The sequence below is a fragment of the Leopardus geoffroyi genome, chromosome A1 (assembly GCF_018350155.1).
Source record: "Leopardus geoffroyi isolate Oge1 chromosome A1, O.geoffroyi_Oge1_pat1.0, whole genome shotgun sequence".
In the NCBI taxonomy this organism is placed as follows: domain Eukaryota; kingdom Metazoa; phylum Chordata; class Mammalia; order Carnivora; family Felidae; genus Leopardus; species Leopardus geoffroyi.
Window position 1 is genome coordinate 186,544,056 of NC_059326.1, and position 21,369 is coordinate 186,565,424.

At 36.1% G+C, this 21,369-nt stretch overlaps 1 protein-coding gene across 4 annotated transcripts; it reads right to left on the reverse strand.

Moving 5' to 3' along the window:
• Positions 1 to 3,605: 3,605 nt before the first annotated feature.
• On the reverse strand, positions 3,606 to 20,869 carry GABRA6 (gamma-aminobutyric acid type A receptor subunit alpha6). 4 transcript variants are annotated; one of them, XR_006718476.1, is made up of 11 exons: positions 20,392 to 20,869; positions 20,079 to 20,197; positions 19,410 to 19,477; positions 17,242 to 17,462; positions 17,075 to 17,157; positions 16,630 to 16,773; positions 16,067 to 16,219; positions 14,063 to 14,322; positions 7,622 to 7,683; positions 5,626 to 5,661; positions 4,929 to 5,045 (listed from the first exon to the last, which is right to left on the reverse strand). XR_006718476.1 is itself a non-coding variant. In XM_045502715.1 (10 exons), the coding sequence occupies exons 1-10, from the start codon at positions 20,427 to 20,429 to the stop codon at positions 4,770 to 4,772; spliced, it is 1,398 nt and encodes a 465-aa protein (XP_045358671.1). In that variant the 5' UTR covers positions 20,430 to 20,866; the 3' UTR covers positions 3,606 to 4,769. The 4 variants fall into 4 exon arrangements, 3 of the variants coding, with proteins under 3 accessions (XP_045358671.1, XP_045358678.1, XP_045358687.1); XM_045502715.1 differs by lacking the exon at positions 7,622 to 7,683 and having other exon boundaries at positions 3,606 to 5,045; positions 20,392 to 20,866; XM_045502722.1 differs by lacking the exons at positions 5,626 to 5,661; positions 7,622 to 7,683 and having other exon boundaries at positions 3,606 to 5,045; positions 20,392 to 20,855.
• Positions 20,870 to 21,369: the final 500 nt, after the last annotated feature.

Sequence of the window (21,369 nt, forward strand, 5' to 3'; positions counted from 1 at the left end):
ACTCTTGTTGATGATGTAATGAAGTAATCCTGAGAATCAAGTGCTTTCAATACTTAATTTTTATGGTAGTTATGATGACTACAAGAACTATGGGTGGTTGGTCTGCTTCTGACTGCATTGGAGAATCAACAGGCAGAAAAGTATAAGCTCAGGGTTTTTCCTTCTCAGTTGAAGTTATAGAGAACAAAAGACCTTCTATGGCAGTCTCAAAAGAATTTCTTATTTCTAGTAGCCATAGGGCTGGCTTCTCCTAAAAAGTCGATGCAGATTTTAATTGTGCTGATTATAGAACTATAATGTAAATCAAAATCTTACACTGGCCATGTATCTCATGAGAGAGTCAGGATATTAATTGGGAAGGAAAGTGAAGCTAAAACTTGGATGGTGACAGCTGAGTGGACTTGAGCAGGGCTGAGAATCTTAAACTTTAAGGCTTCTTAAGACTTTCTTATAATGGAAACAATCCACCTTCCTGGATGTGAGAAGACACTCCTGCTCTTGAATTCAGATCCTTCAGTGATTCTGTCAGATAAAAAACTGCAAATCAACCAGTTGACAGGCCGACTAAAAAAAAAAAGTAGTAGAGGAAGGGTGTTATTGTGTCAACTACAATCATGTAACTAATTACAGATATGGGAATTATAGAAGGTATGAATATTTCCATTCCTTGCTCGCTATTACTTTCTTAAATATATATAGCTCTAGATATCTCTAAAGATCACATGGGCATTTAAACTAATTGATATTTGTATATATTAAATAGTTTCTTTTGACCTCCTTTCTCCTATCCCTTTAGTGTTCTACATAAAGGTGTTTTCATCATAGAAAGGCTTACAATGGACTCTTTGGGAAACAGATTATTCAAGTGTGACTGTGATTATATTAGATTAAATGTCATCACTCAGAAATGGATACTGTAACTGCTGCCCAGAAATGGATATGATGGCTGTGTGGATCTTGTATATCTCCTTTTTGGACAAATGTTGAGAGTATTTTGTTTGCATCAAGGATAATTGCATCTTCTGGTTGGGAGTCAGCATACGTATACAGAAGTGAATGTGTGATATCAATTAACTGACAGGGTGAAGTATGTCTGTTATTAAGCATTTTTCTGTCATCTCCAAATCCAACCTTCTATACCCTATTTTACGATGCTGGGCCGGGAACTCTTTAATTTCCATTTCTTTTCTGCCCCTGACATGTTATTCTAGTAGAAGGTGCTGGAGGAAGATTAGAAAGCAGGTGGAAAGAGAAAGGAACATTCTCCTTTCTATCAATGTGTTTTGCCTTTTAATGTTACCCTTCACCTTGCAAAACAGTTGATTAGAGTCTTCAGTGCTTTGCATTTCCAAAGCCAGTCTCCCGAAGGTATCAGTTGCAGTCAAGCAGCACCTCCTCCTTGCGAGACTGATCCTAAATGTGCAAGTGTTTTTTGGCACGTGACTGAGATCCCAGCAGCACATGGGCAGACCACAGAGGTCTGAGACCCAGCCCCGAACTGCCCTTCTCCAATTACCTGTGATTCCAGCATCGGGCAGGTGGCACCCTGTCCTTGTCTGACTCCCAGCTCTGGGGTTTCCTTCTCTGAGCTGCTGAGCTACTTTCACCATCCAGGTGGTGTCTTCTCTTCACATAATGGAGTCCAGCTCTAGAAGGCCTCTTGCCTAACTTTCTAGGCTCTGTGAATAGTACCATCTTTCTTTTGGTGTCTGCTCCTATAGTTACTATCTCTATGTTGCTCATTCATCAGTTTCTTCTGTATTAAATTCTCTTTATTGAAATACCTAATCTGGTTTCTGTTTTATACAGTTCTAATTTGTGTTGACTGGGATAACTCATGTCCCCATTCAGACTCAATTCCTTACCTGTTTAACTGGTGGGTGGTTATAGAAGGGATTGTACAAATAATATCTAAGGTGATGTTTCCCAATTTTTTTTTCTGGGGAATACTAGTCTTAACACTGTCTCCCTGCAAAATAATACCTATGGCTGAGGGGATTTGGGAAATGTTAAATACTGTAGCAATCTGTGAGAGAATCATAATGCACATAAACATAATAAAGGCTCTGAGAAGTCCAACAGAAAAGAAACTTATTTTACTCTGATTCAGCACATCTTCCCAAATTACTTGATTAGAAAAACTGCTTTATTTTCATTTGACATCTATCACCACTCCATGACATACACTGAGAAATAGTATTCTCTAAAATCCTTAGCAATTCAGAAGTTTTATAATTTTATGGATTTTTAAGATCATTTTATTGGGGTGAAATCTGCCTCTAACATCTAATGAGTTTAATTGGTCTTACTTATCTGTTTCAGTTCTAAGCATAAACGTTGACTGAAAGTAATGTCCTTTGCAGTGAAATGTAGAATGATTGCTGAGGACGCGGCAGGAAGGATGTCAGAACACCAGAAAATTACTACAGGAAATGAAAGACGAGATGAGAGCATTCTGGAGGGGATTAAAGAACAGAGTTACACTGGGTTTGATGAGGATATGTATGGTTATGGCTATGTGAACAAGCTATGGATTCGCACTATGTGGGCGTGGCTCTCAGTTATACCATCTGAGTGCCACTGGCTTTTGAAGAAAATTAGTTATCTTCTCTGTACCTTGGTTTCTTATTTGAAATGGAAGTCCGGGGTGCCTGGGTGGCTCACTAGGTTAAATGTCCAACTCTTGATTTCAAGTCAGGTTGTGATCTCAAGATTGTGAGGTTGAGCCCTGCATCAGGCTCTGCACTGGGTGTGGAGCTTGCTTAAGATTCTTCCTTTACCTCTCCCTCTGCTCCCCACCCCCCAACTCTCTCACTCTCAAAAATAAATAAATAAATAAATAAATAAATAAATAAATAAATGGAAGATAATAGTGGTACGTACTTTACTGATTTGTGAGGAAGGTTAAATGTAACATAGAGTATAAGATGATTAACCTCTGCCTAGCATTTATTGTACTTTCTAAAACAGAAACAGGCCCTATATAATTAGACTAATTTAATTTACATAGAAAAGAATAAGAATGACACAAGTATAAATTGTTCAAAATGGAAGGACCTCAAAAGGGCATCTGATCCATCCCTCTTATCCTATAGCTGAGAATAGAAGGAAGTCTCCCAGAGACCAAGAGATTTGGTCACGGAGCTAGTTAATGGAGATGTTGGTTGGACTTCTCTGTCTCCCCCCCTTAGTAGAGAGCTATTTCAATTAACTTGTCATTTGTTAGGCTGTAGAATTTTCCCATTTTTCTGTATTAACTCAAGAGTAGTAATCTCAAAATGTTTTTTTCTGCATTCATAGCTCAGGGTGATATCAATGATATTTAAGCCCCAACAACAGCAATGAAGAGTTTATCAGTTTGGACAAACCACATCACATGCTTTTTCCTACTCCTAGTTCCTGTTTCTCTAAGAGTATCATTCAATATGGGAGAAACATGGCTGGACTTAGAATCAGGGAGAAGTAGGATAGCATAAAAAGAGAAATAGTCTCAATTAATTTTTTTCAGCTTTATTGAGGTATAATTGACAAAATCACAAGGTATTTAAAGTGTACAATGTGATGATTTGATATATGAATACATTACGAAATGATTCTCCTCACTGAGTTAGTCAATTAATGTATCTATCACCTCACATATTTCCCTTTTTTTTTTTTTTTGCTGAGAACATTCAAGTTCTACTCTCTTACCAAATTTTAATTATGTAATATAGTGCTGTACTCTAGTTGTCATATTATACACTGGATGCTCAGACCTTATTCATCTTACAACCGAAAGCATGTTGAGTGAAGCAGGAAAGACTTGAAAAATCGTCTCTGTGAATACAAACTTAACTCTGTTTAGAGTGAGATGACTGAGACTGCCTGTCCCATACCTTCTACCTTTCAGAATCACTGGGGACTCTAACATTGGGTAGAGGTAACCACTTCATTTCTTCATATTTAAGAGAAAGCTCTTTTTCCCTATCTTTATTAACCAGATCCAGGGAACCATGTTTATTTTTGCGTTATTTAGTGGCATACTTAAAAAGATAGAAGATCTGAGATATAACCACAGTCAAAATATAACAAAGTTTCCTTATAGTCTCATTTTTTTCTACAATCTCATGGAATTATGATGAGCATATTATTTTTAAAGGAGCTCCTAATGAGATAAAACACCACTGTATTGCAGCTTAATTAAAGCAATATACATATGCATACTTTATGTATTTATTGAGGTAAAATAGCACAGCAAGGTTAAAAACAAATGGCTAAGTTCAGGCTTAACTGTTAATTGTTAATACAGGCTTAACAATGTCACTGGAAACCATTTTACTAGCACAAAGGCCTTCAACATGCTGGTATTAACCTATTGATAAATATTTAGACTATTTATATTGTGTACTCTTTGACAACTAAGCCAAAATAAACATATTTTAAGGCAACCTTTGGAAGTATTAGCATTTCTTATTTTATCTTTGTGGTTAATGCTCTTCACAGTGACAATTAAAATATTGAACATTGAAAGACAAAGATTGGCAAATTCATCTTCAGGGCATCTTATTCTCATACAAATTCTTCCTCTAACATATAGAAAAGTCAGTTTTCAACAACCTTCAACTTCCAGTTTTGAGGGGTAACATTATTGCTTTTTGGCCCAAATATGCTTACTCAAAGCTATGTGTTACAGTTTTCAATGTTCAGAAAAGCATCCATACAATTCTTAATGCTATTTTTAAAAATTAGAAAATGAGAACTTATAGAGTAGAAGTTATCCTGGCTGCAAGCTATTCAACACTGCTGCTCACTTCCATTGTGTCTTTGGAAAGATAAACTACCCAGTATACAAGGTTAAATCCTGCAAATGCAACAGGGAACAGAATCCGAGAATACTGGTCTATTTTACTGGTGCCTCCAAAGGCTGCAGATAGTGGTGGGGGTGTGACAGGTGTTGACTGTAAGATAGGAGCCCTAGTGAGGACTTTGCTGGCCTCAGGGGATGGAACTATTGGCAAGGTCAGAGAGGAGATTCTTTTCTTCAGATGATACTTGGAATCAGGATGCTGTAGGGAAAAGACATAAAATTCAGCCTAGGTAAAAGACTAGAGATTACTTAGTTATTCACTTTTTCATCACTGACAGATATTTATTGACTACTTACTATGTAAGATAAAATATTAGCAAATTGTTAATAGTATTTGATAGTGCTGCTTTTCCAAGAAAGTGTTAAGTTTAAAAAAATGTTTTGTTTGTATCTAACATCCTATAATTTAATCCATCAGAAATTGATGCCAAGCATATTCCACACCCCAGAAACTGTGTTGAGCATTAGGCTATTAGGAAGAGATGAACCGTGTTACAAAGGCTTATCTAGCCACTTGCAATTGCTGGTGATGCATAAGCCTATAGGGCAATGAGTGTGGGCAACGAGAGGGGAATTCACTTTGGAATATATGGACAATTAGTTAATATAAGAAAATATAGTGGTGCGCCTGGGTGGCTCAGTTGGTTAAGCATCCAACTTAGGCTGAGGTCATGATCTCATGGCTTGTGGGTTCGAGCCCCACATTGGGCTCTGTGCTGACAGCTCAGAGTCTTAAGCCTGCTTTGGATTCTGTATCTCCCTCTCTCTCTGCCCCTTACCTGATTGCACTCTTGTCTCTTAAAAATAAACAAACACTAAAAAAAGAAGAAAATATAGCAGTTCAGTTAGTTGATATCATTCTTCTAGCCTACATCTTTATCATCACACATTCATAAATTTGAACCAGCTGAGATAACAACAAAAAATATTAAGGTGCTTGTATATGTGAAAAGCCAGTGGCAAAGTATCAATACCTTTAAATTGCATGGGATGACTGTTCATTCCTTGAAATACAATTGCCTCTTAAGCCCAGAAGTTTTATATTGAGAGCTTTCTTCTTCCCATTCAGAACTTCTCCACTGGTCTCCCTCCATTCTAAGTCACCATAAAATGATTCATTGACTGACCTCAGAATTGTTATATGTTTTTTTTATCATTTGAAATCATGAGACAACTAATTTTTGTCTTGAAAGAGATATTTAGCATATTAATTGTTAGGTGAGAAATCTAAGTCCAGAGGGTGGAGGTGAAAATGCCTCGTCCATAGTTGCACAGCTATGGTGACTAGTAATAAACTTCGCTGGTCAATCTCAATGCTTGTTTCATCATCCCCACATTTTCTTGTTTTTACTCTGAAGGATTTGGTCTAGTTCAGAGACTCTAATTCTGTTTGCTTTAGCCTCTTTTCATACTGTTAGAGACTAGGGAATCTTCCTTTTATTTGTATCTTTTCCTGTCTACATCCTGTAATAGTCACTCTCCTTGTGGCCAGGTTGTCGTTGCTGGGTCTGCCTTCGAACACTTGCTGTACATTATCTCTGCTCTTGTAAAACTGCCTTGTTTTCTCCCTGGCAGCAAAATCACCACTTTGATGCCTGGCAGGGTATGTTACTCACATGGGCAGACTCCTGTGGCTTTAGCCAGCAACCCCGCGGCAACAGGATGAGGCAGCTGCCTCCCCTGTGCTGGTTGAGCCACAGGACCAGAGTGACCTGCCGATGTGGTGACATTTGGAGTGTGAGAAACAACAATTCCAAGAACCTCTTCTCTCTACCTTCCTCTCCTGAATTTTGCTGTTTGATTTGTCATGGAATTTACTGAGTATCTAAATAATAATAGACATCATTGACAGTTCAAGCCCAGTGTGCTTTTAGAGACCATGGGAAAATCTCTCTCTTCACCAAAAACAAAAATGAATCTCTATAGTCAAGTTTTATTTCTCACGCCCATGGTGAATTTCAGGGAAAGTGTATCTTTATTTGTTAGGTATTGGCGCAGAATTGAGCTAAGTATTCTGGACAGAATTAAATAAATCATAGGTCTTGGGAGTAGAAGATAATTTAAAATAGTAGAGGTTTCAGTCTGCTGACCTTAGGAAAGAAGTGACACTTTCTACTAAAAAACATGTGACAAATAAGGACTACTGTGCTCAGGGTCACCAGTCAGTATGAGGATAGGACCAGAGTAGTGGTATTTTGGTCTCAGTGTATGCTGCCTGTCTTAGGAAATAAACACAGTAACTTCTTTCAAGAGCTTTCTATTGTGTATCTCAGATTCTAATTGGAATTTTCAGCCATTGAGTATGTTATTGAAATATTCTCCACATAAAAGAGCAAAATGTATTACTGTTGCATTTTCCAAAAAGAGTTATCCTCCTCCCAGATCCATGGAACACTAAAAAATTTTACTCTAGTAAAATTTCTAAGGATCGTGATGGAGTAGAAAGAGGGCAAGCCTTTAAAGCAGATTCTCTTTTTAAACTCACCTTGATTTTTAATGGCATGCATTGCCTGTGTTCATTTCTTTTTTAAGGAGAAACAGGGTAGACATAAAAAAAATTCATTGAGACAAAAAAGTGATTATAAAACATAATCTTCCATAAAAATATAAAGCATTGTGTTATCTTCCCCTCTTTAGAGCTGTGGGGCAAAAAGGTATTTGTCAATCTTTTGGCATTGTCACACATCACTTAATAAGAATTACCAAATGACTTTTGTCCAGCGTTAAGCAACATCAACTCAAGACCAAACACCATGAAAAAATTAATGACATTACCTTGGAATTAAAGATTTGCCATTTCCTCATCTACTTCTCCAAACAATCTCTATGGAGGCTTGTTGAAGAGTTAAGACGGGAGAGTCAAAGAGCCCTGGATTGCAATTCCACATATACTACTTACCTACTAAATGAAGTTTCCATCTTTAAAGTTAGGAATTAAGTTTTTTCTTTTTGTTAAGAATTTGAGGAAGAAAATGTAAGATATATTTATCTAATAGATTTATAGATAGATGGATAGATATTTTATATATATATATATATATATATATATATATATATATGAGAGAATACTTTTTTGCCTTAAAGTTATTATCATGTTCTTACATTCTTCCTTCTAAACATTATTGTGCCTTATCTCCTTTCCTGACGTGAAATCCACTTATTGGTAGAGGGCATATATTCTTCATTTAAAAAAAAATTCTTTTAATGTTTATTTATTTTTGAGAGAGAGAGAGAGACAGATTGCAAACAGGGAAGGGGCAGAGAGAGAGGGAGACACAGAATCTGAAGCAGGCTCCAGGCTCTGAGCTGTCAGCACAGAGCACATGTGGGGCTTGAACTCATGAGCCACGATATCATGATCTGAGCCTAAGTGAGATGCTTAACTGAAGAACCACCCAGGCACCTCACAGGGCATATTATTCTTAAGTATGAGTGTCCCATAGTGCCTAGCCAGTGCATAGAACAGAATATATTCTTAATAAGCATATGCTGATTCAACAAATGAATGAAAATCTAAAAATTTCCAGAATTTCTTAGTCAGGCAAAGAGGAGAAAACAAAAAGTTTTATGATTGTTTTACATTATATTTTAGTATGTTGTTTCATATTATACTGTAAGTACCATATCTAAATGCTTACCAGTAACAAGCACTGCACAGCATTTTGCATGCATTATTTTGCTTATTCCTAGAAAAAATCTATAAGGTAATAGTATTATTTTCATTTTAAAGATGAACAAATGAAGGCTTAAGCAGGAAGTTCACACAATAACTGGCAGTGCCTGTGATGCTACCAATCACACTCTTAATCATTTTTGTGGTTTCTTCCCATCAGCTTTAAGGTTCAGGGCATGGCTTCCCAACCATTGAATTATTGACTTTTTGTGTAGCATACTTCTTTGTTGTGTTCTGTACATCATGAGACGTTGAGCAGCATCCCTGCACTCTACTCACAAGATACCTGCAGCAACCCACTCCCCAATGTTGTGACAGCCAAAAATATCTCCAGATATTGCCAAATATTCTCTGGGGAGAAAAGTCTTACCGCTGAGTATCACTGATTTAGAGTCACAGCTATCTCACTGCCCAGCAGTGATTGGGGGGTATTTCTAGCAGGCAGTAAATACGATATGCTCAAGGAAATGCAAGAGGCCTGGCTAACCCACATGCTGGACAATCAGTTCCTGCATAATTGGGAATTGGCAATACAGAAAACTGGACTACGATTTAGAAGAATCACACTGAATTTCTGTAATGAAAAGAAAGCCAATTTTACAAGCCATTCAAGATACAGGTTTGCATCAGACCCCGCCTGCTCTATTGTAAGCCCAGCAGCTTCAGCTGATGGTAAAATAGGTTTTTGTCAGAGTCCAGATGAGGGCTCAGCTTGGGGCTGTCACTGTTTTGAGTGGAACACCTGTGGTTTTGAATTTTTCCAGCGCTCCCCTGCTGCTGAATGCCATCCTGCTCTGGGTATTTATAGAGTACTGCTTTGTTTTAAGTAATGCCACATTGCAAAGGTACTTTGAGTCAAAGTGGACTTTATGACAATCAGTTATTTGATGTAAGGATAAGACATTTGGAAAGTGGTTAAGGCAATTTTGATATGACGTTCAGTGAATCTAATATGTTATAGAGGAGGGGGCAATGGGTTACCTCACAAGAGAGAGATTCTAACCAGGGCTGCATTACTCAAGGAACAAACAAAGCATCTGTTTTTAGAACCAGCAAACAGGGCAACAAATATAAGAGAGAATATTTTTGAGGGTGAGAGAGAGAGAGAGAGAGATGACACGTGCCAGAGGAGCAGAGGGAGACAGAGGGAAAGAATCTTAAGCAGGCTCCACACTCAGCACAGAGCCTGATGCGGGGATCAACCCCAAGAACTGTGAGATCATGACCTGCTCCGAAATCAAGAGTCAGATGCTTAACCGACTGAGCTACCCGGGCACTCCAAGAGAAAACATTTTTGAAAACATTTAGTACTTGATATTAAAAAAAACACTATTATATTAATTATTATGAAAGAAATAAAAATTCCATCAAATTTTCTTGCATCTACGTAATAGCTGGTAGAATTGGGACAGAGACGATTCCAGAATTTCTATAAAGAAGCAGCTTATTGGCAGCAATCTGGTGGGTTAGTGGTGTGGGGCACATGTCTACAAACCATATTGGAATGCTTAGAGGGTAGAGAAGGAAATACTGGATGGGGATTTGATAGAGGGTATGGGGAAAGAACTAACCACCTACATCCCTCATCTAATCCACACTACCCTCTCTATAATTTATGCAATAGCACAACCATGGTGAAGGGACTCAGAGTCTCTCATTAACTTACTTTAACCCTTAGTTCTACAGAGTAATGATAGTATTCAAAGAAATCTTGGCAATATTTGGAATGCAGGAGGCAAATCTTTCATTATATACTTTGTATCTCTTTACATAGGTGGAGGGAAACATAATAATGGCTGAGCAGATTATCCCAACCTTGAAAGGGATTATAAAAAGGGCATAATATGTCTTATTTTCCTCTCTATGCCCAAGTTTCTAGCAATTGACTTAGTGTTTCTACAACAGGACCAGGTTCATCCTTCTATCTCAGCTTAGGCATCACTTCTTTCAGAATCATGACTCCTCCAGTCGAGTTAGGTATTCTCACATGGCTCTTCCTTAGCCACTATACGTCTCTAACCTAAACTTTTATCACAATGTTTTGTCATGGCTTATTGGTTTGTCTTTCTTCCTGTTGAACAAGAAGCTTGAGAGGGAAGAGGCCCTATTGATGTCAATCACTAAATGTATCCCCGGCATTCTACAAAGGATATGGAACATAAAAACATTTAACAAGTACTTATGGTATTAATAGTTCAATGAATACATAGGTATTCAATAAATGGGTTCCAGATGAAAAGAAAAAAAAAATAAATGAATAAACCGCATAATCAGTATAAATATAATTATTGTCCTGGCTAATGAAATTTTGGGCAATTTTGTTTGTAGATAATTTACCAAGAATATCACACCTCCTGTGAAGAAGAAAAGCCACATTGGATGTGTCAATAGGTGGGGGAATTCATTCTTAGGAACATAGGAATGAGGGCTTAGACCTTCAAAATAACAAGGAAACTAGAAAAAAATCCAAAAATTGATTGAGGTCCAAACTTGGTCTTACACACAAAATAAATATACCCTAGTCACATAATAATTAATGAAACATGAAGATAAGAATAACTCTCTAATTCCAAGAGAGCATGCCAGATAAAAATAATAAGGAAGATACCATAAAAGCAAGAAAGAAGCTGTGGACAGTTTCTTCTCAAAATCTAAGAAGAAAGAAAGAAAGAAAGAAAGAAAGAAAGAAAGAAAGAAAGAAAGAAAACAAAGAAGGAAGGAAGAAATGAAGAAAGAAAAGAAGAAGGAAAGAAAACCCAGTATCTACTTCCAAATGCCTTAAAACCAGGAGGATCATTTGTCTACAGAACACTGCTGAGGATTTAGTTTTAGATGTCTCTTTGGGTTTGAGTACTACATTTAAAACTCCTGAATTTCTTTGCCATTATTATATTACATTTCAAGGTCAAAATCAAAGTGATAAACTTTCTCCCATATTCATTCTAAGTAGTTTCTTGTGAAAAGCAATGAGGACATTAAAATATAAACTTAGAATCACATGAAATATCTAAGCACGTAATTTTACTTCAACCTCACCACATTGGTTTGCTATTTTAATGTTCAAATTACTCAAGTAATGTTATTTTGATTACAACTGAATAGCCATTTTTAAATGTCATGGTATTTGAAAGAAAAAATGACCTGGCAATCATAATATACCATTGTGTTGTATAAACTGCAAATGTGTAATTTATGTTTGTTCCTCTGCATTATATAAGGCAAATTGCCAAGGTTTGACATGAATAAATAAAATGTAAATGTTCTATGTAATCATCTATATTTATTTTTGATACCTACAAGGTTTGCATTGTTAGGTTTGCTTATTTTGGTTTTTATTTTTATTTTTATGCTTTGACCAGCCTTTTAGAAACAAAATGCAGCTTTCCATTGCCTTAAAATATTTTAAGTGAAACCAGGTTAAGAAATAAATTTTTTCATAAGAAAAAAGTCAACTTGCAGTCAACTTTGAGATGATTTAAAATGCATTTTTTATCTAGCTTCCCAAAGGACCTGCTCATTATAGGTTACTATTTTAGAATCATAGAAGATAGCTTATATGAAAACCTGAGATCTTAAGTTCCATCTTATTAATAAATTATACCTTTAAAATAATAGACATAGGGAATGCTAACTCTATACTTTCTCCAAGGATTTGAAGTCATTTTCCTCTCAGTGATCCATATTCCAAAAGAATTGAATAAGGAAGTTGGTCTTTCTTTTTATCTCAATATCAGATCAAAGAACATATTTAAAATCATTTGAGTTATTTTTTATCTTGTCTTTCATGAATTTCTCTTTTGATTTTAATTGCATTTCTCAAAGAAAACTGTTAAACTGAATTCTGATAAATACCAATTCTTCTTTCTCTATAGACACATGTTAAGATAATGTATGGTCATTGGGACATATATTGATTACATGTCTATATATATACAGTTTATAACATAATCACTTATTTTTACAAACAAAATAATTCTCAAAAATATTTTCTGAAAAAAATATTTTCAAGTGTTTTGGACTGAGTCTTCAGAGTAGCATCTTTTTTGCTATAAAATTGATATTTTTGTGGCCTTTCAAAACATTTATATAAAGAAAACAACATTAGGTCATGGGAAGAATTTTGGGAATGGCCTAGCATTCTGAAAATATTTTATATTGCAGTATGCATGCCTTTATATTTCAACCTTTGAGAAATTATTGGGGAGGGGATGGCCTCTGCCTCTGGTGGATATCAGGACTTATGGAATCAATTTCTAGTTTTCCTACCAACTAGTAACTAACATTTCCCCCCCTCTGAGACACTGTTTTTGATTTGTAAGCAGAGGTAGTTAGTCTGGATCACTGGTAAAAAGAATGGTAAACTTTTTTTAATGAGAGCTAATTTAAGAAAAAAAATCTTTAAATTATATCTTATTTTATCTTATCCTTGGAGAAAATAGATTCCAAGAAATATACCAAGAAACTTGTTTCTTAGTATATCAAACCAGATGTTTCAATAGGAAAGTATCATCTTTTTACCCAAATACATGCCTGAGTATTTGAGAAGTACAACACACATAGTAATTTTTATCATTAAAGTTAACCAAGGATTACCTAGACTTCACGTGGTTCCGTGATTTGGAAATGTTCACAAGAATTGGTTATAAAGACATTTTTAGTTCAAAGTGTTTGCAGTACTTGATGTTACAGAGCAAAATTTTCTTGTTTTAAGAACTACTATTTGGAATTTGCATTGACATAAAAACTTGCATTTGTCAATAAGTTCTAAAATCCATTAAAAAAAGTGTGTGCAGTTGAAATGTTGTGAGAATTTACTCAGATGTGAAATTGAAATTTGGGGACACATTCATGACCCTTGAATTATTAATGCTATCATTTATTTCTTTTTCAAAAAACCTTTGAGGACCAGAGCTTAGCAACAGAAAATCTAAACTGAATTTTATAGGTATTTATCACTTATTATTAAGTCTTTGAATAAGAACAGGTTGGGATATATGCATTTAATATACAAATATGAACATGAGAATGTTTTCACGTAAATCAAAAACTTTGCTTATGACTCAGCATTCACAGAACCTATTATTCACATCTTGCCTTCATGAAATAAAGCAGCAAATAGACAATTTCTAACAAAAAATTGTCTATTCTATAGGAGTCCCTGTTTATTTCCCTAAGACTCTGAAGCTTCATTAGGAACTTTTTCTTTTTCACTTTATTCTCCCTAGTTGGTAGAAGTAAACCTGTTCAAAGGAAACATCTAAAGGCTGAGAAGAATTTTCTCATCTCCTCTGAGAGCACGGAATCTGCTAGTACCAGTGAGGATGATAAAAGAAGAATGCCAAAAGTTTAGAGCAAAGATAAATGAAGGATTGCTGCTTCAGGTTTCTTTTCTTCTATGAAGTTGGAAAAGAAGTTGGCCTTAGAACCAGAATTATGTAACTTGTGCTCAACTAATAGTATTTTTGGACTACTAAGTTGTTTGTGATCACCATTTGGCTGCCTTTTCCTAACTGGTAGGTAACATTAGAAAAGTAAACAATTACCAAAACAATCTCAGCTTCCAAGGGTTCAGTCGCTTTTGATATTGTCACTGGGGGTGAGGCTGCAATCTGTGCCCTCCTTTTGGCCTTCTGTGTCTGAAGATTGGTAAAATAGTTGACAGCCGCAAATTCAATAAGAGCAGAGAAGACGAAAGCAAAGCAAACAGCTATGAACCAGTCCATGGCAGTTGCATACGACACTTTTGGCAAGGAGTGCCGGGCACTGATGCTTAATGTGGTCATGGTTAAAACAGTGGTGATCCCTAAAATGAAAAAGAATGAGAAATGCGGTATTAGCATTTAGAATCTGATAATAACATCAAATGACAATGTGTCAGTGGATTAAACGTTCTGCAAATGTAATTTTTGTTATTATTGTTTTTTTTTTAATGTTTATTTATTTTTGAGAGAGAGCACAGACAGGGGAGGGGCAGAGAGAGAGAGAAGGAAACACAGAATCTGAACCAGGCTACAGGCTCTGAGCTGTCAGCACTGAGCCCAACGTGGGGCTCAAACCCACAAACAGTGAGACGCTTAACTGACTGAGCCAAAGTTGGACGCTTAACTGACTGAGCCACCCAGACGCCCATGTTATTTTTGTTTTTTAATTGTTGACAATTACTGTCATAAGTATTAAAATTTTTGTATCCTTCAGTACCCAGTGCAGTGGCATGTACACTGGAGTTGATCAAAAAATATTTTTTAATTTGATTTACTTTAACTATTGTAAAGCTTAACTCGCAAATAATTCTAGTTGTTTACTTCTTAAGAAAACTCACAGCAAGTAATTATCATGTAAGTACTAAAACCTTGAACTCCTGGTCTATTTGAATAGATGATAATATCTATTATCATATTTAAGAAATCTATCTGGTATGAATAGTAAACATAAATTAAGTCCCTCATTTTTTAAAATTTCTAGCTTGATTTTAAGATAAAATATTTACTCATGAGAAAATAATTTCATCACTGAGTTGTCAACAGTTTCATGTCTTGTATTATACTTGGGGAATTTATGTAATTTCAAGATGGTCAACATCATTGTATAGATATTCTTTTATAATTTGCAGAAGGAGGTCTATTTTAAAATATACTAAATTAAAAAGTCAAAATTCATGTGAGATTTCAGTTCAACTCAGGTCTTACCTATGAACTTCTAAATTATAATCATGAAAACTCAGAAAAAAATTGGATTTTGTTATTGATGATATTTTCGGTTACAGATCTTTCTCTTATTACATTTTGTTCCATCAAAACTAATAGTGATTCTATATATCATAAATGGAGCTCATTATTTATGTTGAACCATGGGAAATTGGTTATATTTAACTATTTTAAGATCTTGAAAAATGGCAACGTTTTACAATTCAATCTAATAAAAGCAAGATTTAATTTATATATTAGATATAATTTATATATCAGGGTTCAATATCTTAGCCTTTGTTTTCATGGGTTTACATGTCAGTTGTTACTTTTCTGCTTTTCCTTAGTTATGAAATAGCAAATTAAGATTTTATTTTATTTTTTTTAATGCTCATTTATTTATTTTTTAGAGCAAGAGGGTGAGAGAGCACAGGGGAGGAGGGGAGAGAGGGTCAGCTGTCAGCACTGAGCCCCACACAGGGCTCGAACTCATGAACCAGGAGATCGTGACCTGATTCCAAATCAAGAGTTGGGTGCTTAATTGACTGAGCCACCCAAGCATCCTGAGATTTTAAAAAAGAAAAAAACAAAAAAAACTAAAACTAAACAAAAAAGCCTCCTTAATAGGGCACATGAAAGTCACAGGAATCCAGCCAGAATTCTTGCTAAGACAAATTTTTTGTAGATTCACCACACAGCTTAGGATAATATAAGGGTCATTTTATGTAATACATATGCCTGAATAAGATAGGAGTCTATTTCCTTTGTGGATTGAAAAAGTGCACTAGTGTGAATATTCCCCTAAAATACACAAGCAATAATTGCTTGAGGATGGGTGAAGTATAGCCAAAGAATGAAGCATACCAAAGACAGTTCTGGCCGGGACAGACTCCTTATTAATCCAGAAAGACACTTGAGAAAGAATGACTGTCATAATGCAAGGAGTGTATATCTGTATCATGAAGTAGCCCATCTTCCTTTGCAAGTGGAAATAAACTGTCATTATTACGTATTCACCTGTTGGAAGACACATATATCAGAATTATTGCTCTTGACAGTATGCAAAAAGAATGCAGCTGGAAATAAATCTTGCAGATCTTTAAATTAACATGGGCTGGAAGAAAACAAGCAAAGGCATATTTCAATGTATGACAAAGATACTTAATCAGTGAATGATAGATACATCAGCTCACTGTTTTCGGTGGTGTTCTTTGTGTCATATACATAGAAAACTACTCATCCCAAGGTTACACAAATCCTTATACGCACATGGTTGCAAAATCAATTTTAAAGAAAGCTACTCATCACTTCAAAACAGCAAGCGTAGCTGAGGATGGCTAATGCAGAGAAGAAAGAAATATATACTTTGAAAATGTGCATTGGGGTCACCTTGCTGGGTTGCATTCATGAGTTGGTCTAATTCTTACCTGTGTTAGATTTAATTGTCTCACTAGATACTGTTTGTCCAATCAGATCATACTGGAGGAGGCTTGAAGATTCTTCTGGGACTTCGACTGAGTAAAGTGGTCCTTTTTTCCATGTATATATGATTTCACTTTTGGGGTAAGCATCTGAATTTTTTAAACAAACAGCAGTGAATATGACTAGTTGTGTTTTTCCTTTTTAAAGCAAATCTTGTCCATATAAAAAGGAAAATACAAACATAAATTTTCTTTAATGGTATTCTTTACTCTGTGTGACTAAAACCTCTATTTATAAGATTGACAGACATGATTAAGTGAGTATATTCCTGGAATCTCACTGAGAGTATCATAGTAACATTTCTCTTTTGCTTCCCAGTCTCTGACTATAATCAAATAATTGTATATTTTGAATGCATTATTTGGCTTTCAGAAGTCTTTTGTAACTTACAACTCCCAAACTTGAGTGGACAAGCATGCCCATCCATAGGAAAGTTAACCAGCCTCATAGGACAGTCAGCATTGATGGTAAGCCTAGGGACATTGAAATAAATGGTTCCGAGTTAGTATGATGGACAAATCATTTGGGTAGAGGAAGCTGAATTGGGAAAACCTCACCTCATAGTGTATAAAATAGTTCCATTCTGCATTATTCTGAAGAGTTTATTAGGGGTTGTCATATTGTGAGCAATTGATTTTTTGCCATTCCTGAAAAAAGTGTCAGGTGTCCAGATTTTACTGACCATTAAGTTATTCAAACTCAAAATCTCAGTTGGCCCCCCAAACTTCAACCTCTCATCAGTCCAAGTCTGGCGGAAGAAAACGTCCATTGTATATTCCTAAGAAAAAAAATAAGATATTCATGCAAACTGGGGAGATAGTTTATTAAGAATAGTTGATTCACTAGCTTATATACCCAATTCTAAAATTTAAGAAATAAAACAACTTTTTTAATGACAATAGCCTATCAGAAAAACTATGATTTCAGTAAATTATTATTTTTCTCAAACGCAAAGTTTGCAACATTATTATAAAAGATAGTATTGTGTCGTGCAAACCTCCCTCCTTCACCTTTACCCTCTTCCACATTCTTCCTCCTTTCTATTAGTCATCCACCTCTCCATCTATTGGCCTATCAATTTTGTCTTCATTAGCTTAGAAGAAAAATATGAAAAGATTTACAGTCTAGGTTTTGTGTTGGCCATCCCACCATCAGTTAGTCTAACCATTCCCCTCAATGTCTTGTCCATCTTCAAAGGTGTCTCCAAGAACCCTGGTACCATGAAATCAACTTCCAAGGATAGACAAACTTTGCTTGATAAGTGTACTCTGGCTGCACATCATAATTATTTTATATTGTTCTCAGAGAACATAAAAGCAAATGTTACCACAATTACTCAGAGGATCATTTAAGTATGCATAATTAGAACTTTGAGTTTTAATTTGTGGCTTTTATGAAATAACATTAGAAATCTTAAGAATTATGGTGAGGGCATTGCAAAAGTCAATAATATATAACAGCTTGTAAGTATATCAAAATATTGCCAATAATTGCTTTGACTACTTTATAAGTTCCTTTATGAGACCTATTGTTACAAGTGGTGATTAGATTTTTCAAAGTATAATTTGACACATAATATATCCATATAATAATGGTCTAGGGTATAACCAATCTCCACTGTATAAATATACTTTAAAAATGAGACACATACATAAAATGAAGTTCCAAGTGTTCCCCAGACTTCAATAATATAATATAATATGGTTGTGATTATTTATTCTGGAGGTGAGTCAGTAGTCAATGAAAAATATGATAGTAAAATAATTGAGGATTCAGGATAATTCTGACTCCCCCTTCTTTCAAGACCTAATACATTTATCTCTTAAATAAAGTCCTCCTCCTTCTCCTTCACTTCCCTGTTTTCTTTCTTACTTTTGTCCCTCCCTCTCCCTTTCCCTTCCTCTTGTACTGCTTCCTTTTTCTTTTCTTCCCTTCTTGCTTTTTTCTTTTCTTGACAACTCAAAAAAGCAGAAGATAAAAAGTCTCCAGTAACTACTTATCCATAGTTACATTTTCCTAATTAAATGAGGCAACTATATATTTATTTTTACTTCAATTTTAGTATTTATATTTTACTTTTAGGGGGAGATAGTACCTGAGAACTATGAAAAAATACCATGATACACTTTGTTCTAGAAGACTAGTTCAGATTTTCATTGCCACTTACTATAAATACTCTCTTACGAATCCTACAGCCATCTGTACCTGGAACAGAGTTCCCAGAACACCTACTGGTCCATTCGTAACACAAAAGGTACAACATACTAGCCTTTCCAAATGATGCTCTCTACTGTTTAGTAAAATATACTGAGAAGGATGTGCCACAGAAAATAGCTATATTTTAAGTTTCATAGATATTCTCAATATACTCTTATATGGCGTATCATCTTTGTTGGTTTTTCTTTTTGCTACTCTAAAAATTTACCAGGACTTCATAAAGATGGGGAAAATCTTATCTTTGTAGAAAAAAATCAGTGCATGATATGTGGCCAGAAGAGAGGACTTTAAAAAGTCCCTTAGGTTAAAGCATTCAAGCAAAGTAGTGAAATGTGAGGGAGATTAAGCCAGGAATCTGCTCTAATGGCCATGCCCTCCAAGCATGAGCACACATATTGTATTAGGACTCTGGAACCAAGCTTGGTAACAATGCCCAATACTGTTAGTTCTGGGACTCTGCCCTCCCTTCACCAAATAAAACTACCCTACTCACTCAGAAGTCACTCACCATCTCCACATCTGACACGGGCCCAAAACTGGTCACATAAATGTCTGTTTTGACTTCAGTGACAGCACCTGAAATTAGCCCAGAAGAATGGGGGCAATTACCACCAGTGATGTTAAGGAGACTGAAATTAATGACCTTATCACAAAGTCCCTTCTCATGGTCAGAATCTGCAACCTATCCTAAAGCAATCTCAGTAGCAGGAACCCTTGGGTTTTTCAACTCTGAAAACTCATACCAGCTGTGTTATTTTGAAATTTTTCTCGTCATTTTGGGGGAATTTAAGGAATGCAAGAGAACTAAGTTAATACTCTAATAATAAAAACTATAACAATAACACATCTTGATAGTTTTAATGGGACAAATGTTAAGAAAAGTGCTTTACATGGAGAATCTCACTCTACACTCACGTAACTCTTTGAAGCAAGCACTGTTCATACACCCACACTACAGCTGAGGAAGCTGAGGCTTAGAGGGTTCAAATAATGTTCATAAAAGGTCACGAACAGAGGAAGGGGCAGAGACCCGATGGGAACACATGGCCTTTCCCAGTACCCCTGCACCTTACCATTCTGCCATCCTTCTGAAGCCTCTGAAGCCATCCTTCCTAGAACAGCAGGAAGGGAGAAGGAGAGAACACATGTTTGGTCTAGTAGGGATACTGTCTCTCACCTCCAAATCCCGGCCTCAGACGATTGTCATAGCCTTCAAGCAAGTTGTCTAGGATCCGACTGATGTTTTCTGAGTAGAAGTTGCCTTCATCTTCAAGTTTCCCTAGGGTATTTTCTACCCTGTGAGTAGACAGTCAATGATCCTCATTCCCAGCCTCAGAGAAAATAGGCTGTCCAATCCACCCTCATATACTCCACCACAAATACATGCCATACCACCCAGGTTTCTTCCATGATTTGGTACAGAAGTCACCCAGTGGGTGTGCGCTTTCACTTTTCTTAGCGCCGAAGGGAAAAAACAAAATCTTACTCACCATAGAATAATGTACAGCCAGGGCAGAGGCGACGCCATCCTGCAGAGCACTGCAATGCCCCAGTTCACCCTCCTCCTGGCTTCTCCTCCCTCCTAACAAGCACCCCTTTGCCAATCAACTAGAGTAATATTCCAGACCCCTCATATCTCTTTTCCCTGTTTGCGTCCAGCCAGTAATCCGTAGATGAAGAGGTTACCAGAAAAACTTTGAAGGTCTCCCTTGCTCTCTTATTCTCGTTTTTGCCTTTTCATGTAGAACAAGGTGGCTTATGGTCTTAGACTACATCCTGATGGACATTCAGCCTCTTCTGGTAGACTCAGTTAGGAAACAAGAGTCTGAAAGGACACTGTATGGTCGGAGAGCAGTGACAATAATTGAATAAGGCATTAGGGGAGATTAGAAGGAAGAAATCCACTGCTAGTTTTGGCATGGAATTAGCAGGTCCCTGTGAGAAAATCTGGAAAGCTGTGGCATCTTGCTGATTGAGATTATGTTCCAATGGCTCAGCATTTATTATTTCTGTGGTTCACAGAAGGATTCCTACACAGCTCTTACTGCTTATAAAATTTAACAATATTGAGATCCTTTTGGGTTATCTTTCTGATTTCATCAGCTTTATGGCATCAGATGCACCTTTCCTCCACATTTAAAATTACCCGTCATTATTCATTGAAAAGCACTTACAATACACTAGAACAACTCCTGGTCATCTGGCTGTTGGTTTAATTTTTTTTTCTGTTTTTTTGTTTGTTTGTTTGTTTGTTTGTTTGGTTTGGTTTCTTTGTTTGTTTGTGTTTATGTATTTTGCTTATCCTTCCTGTCAAAGATATGTCATCTCAAGCTAAGATATAAATAGGTCCTACCACTATCTTTAAAAACCCGGCCAATTTCATGAATGCTGCCTATAAGAGACAATGTCTGGAAATAGCTGATTAAGGTTCCCAATGTACAAACACTGTAAGAATAAAGTATCCATGG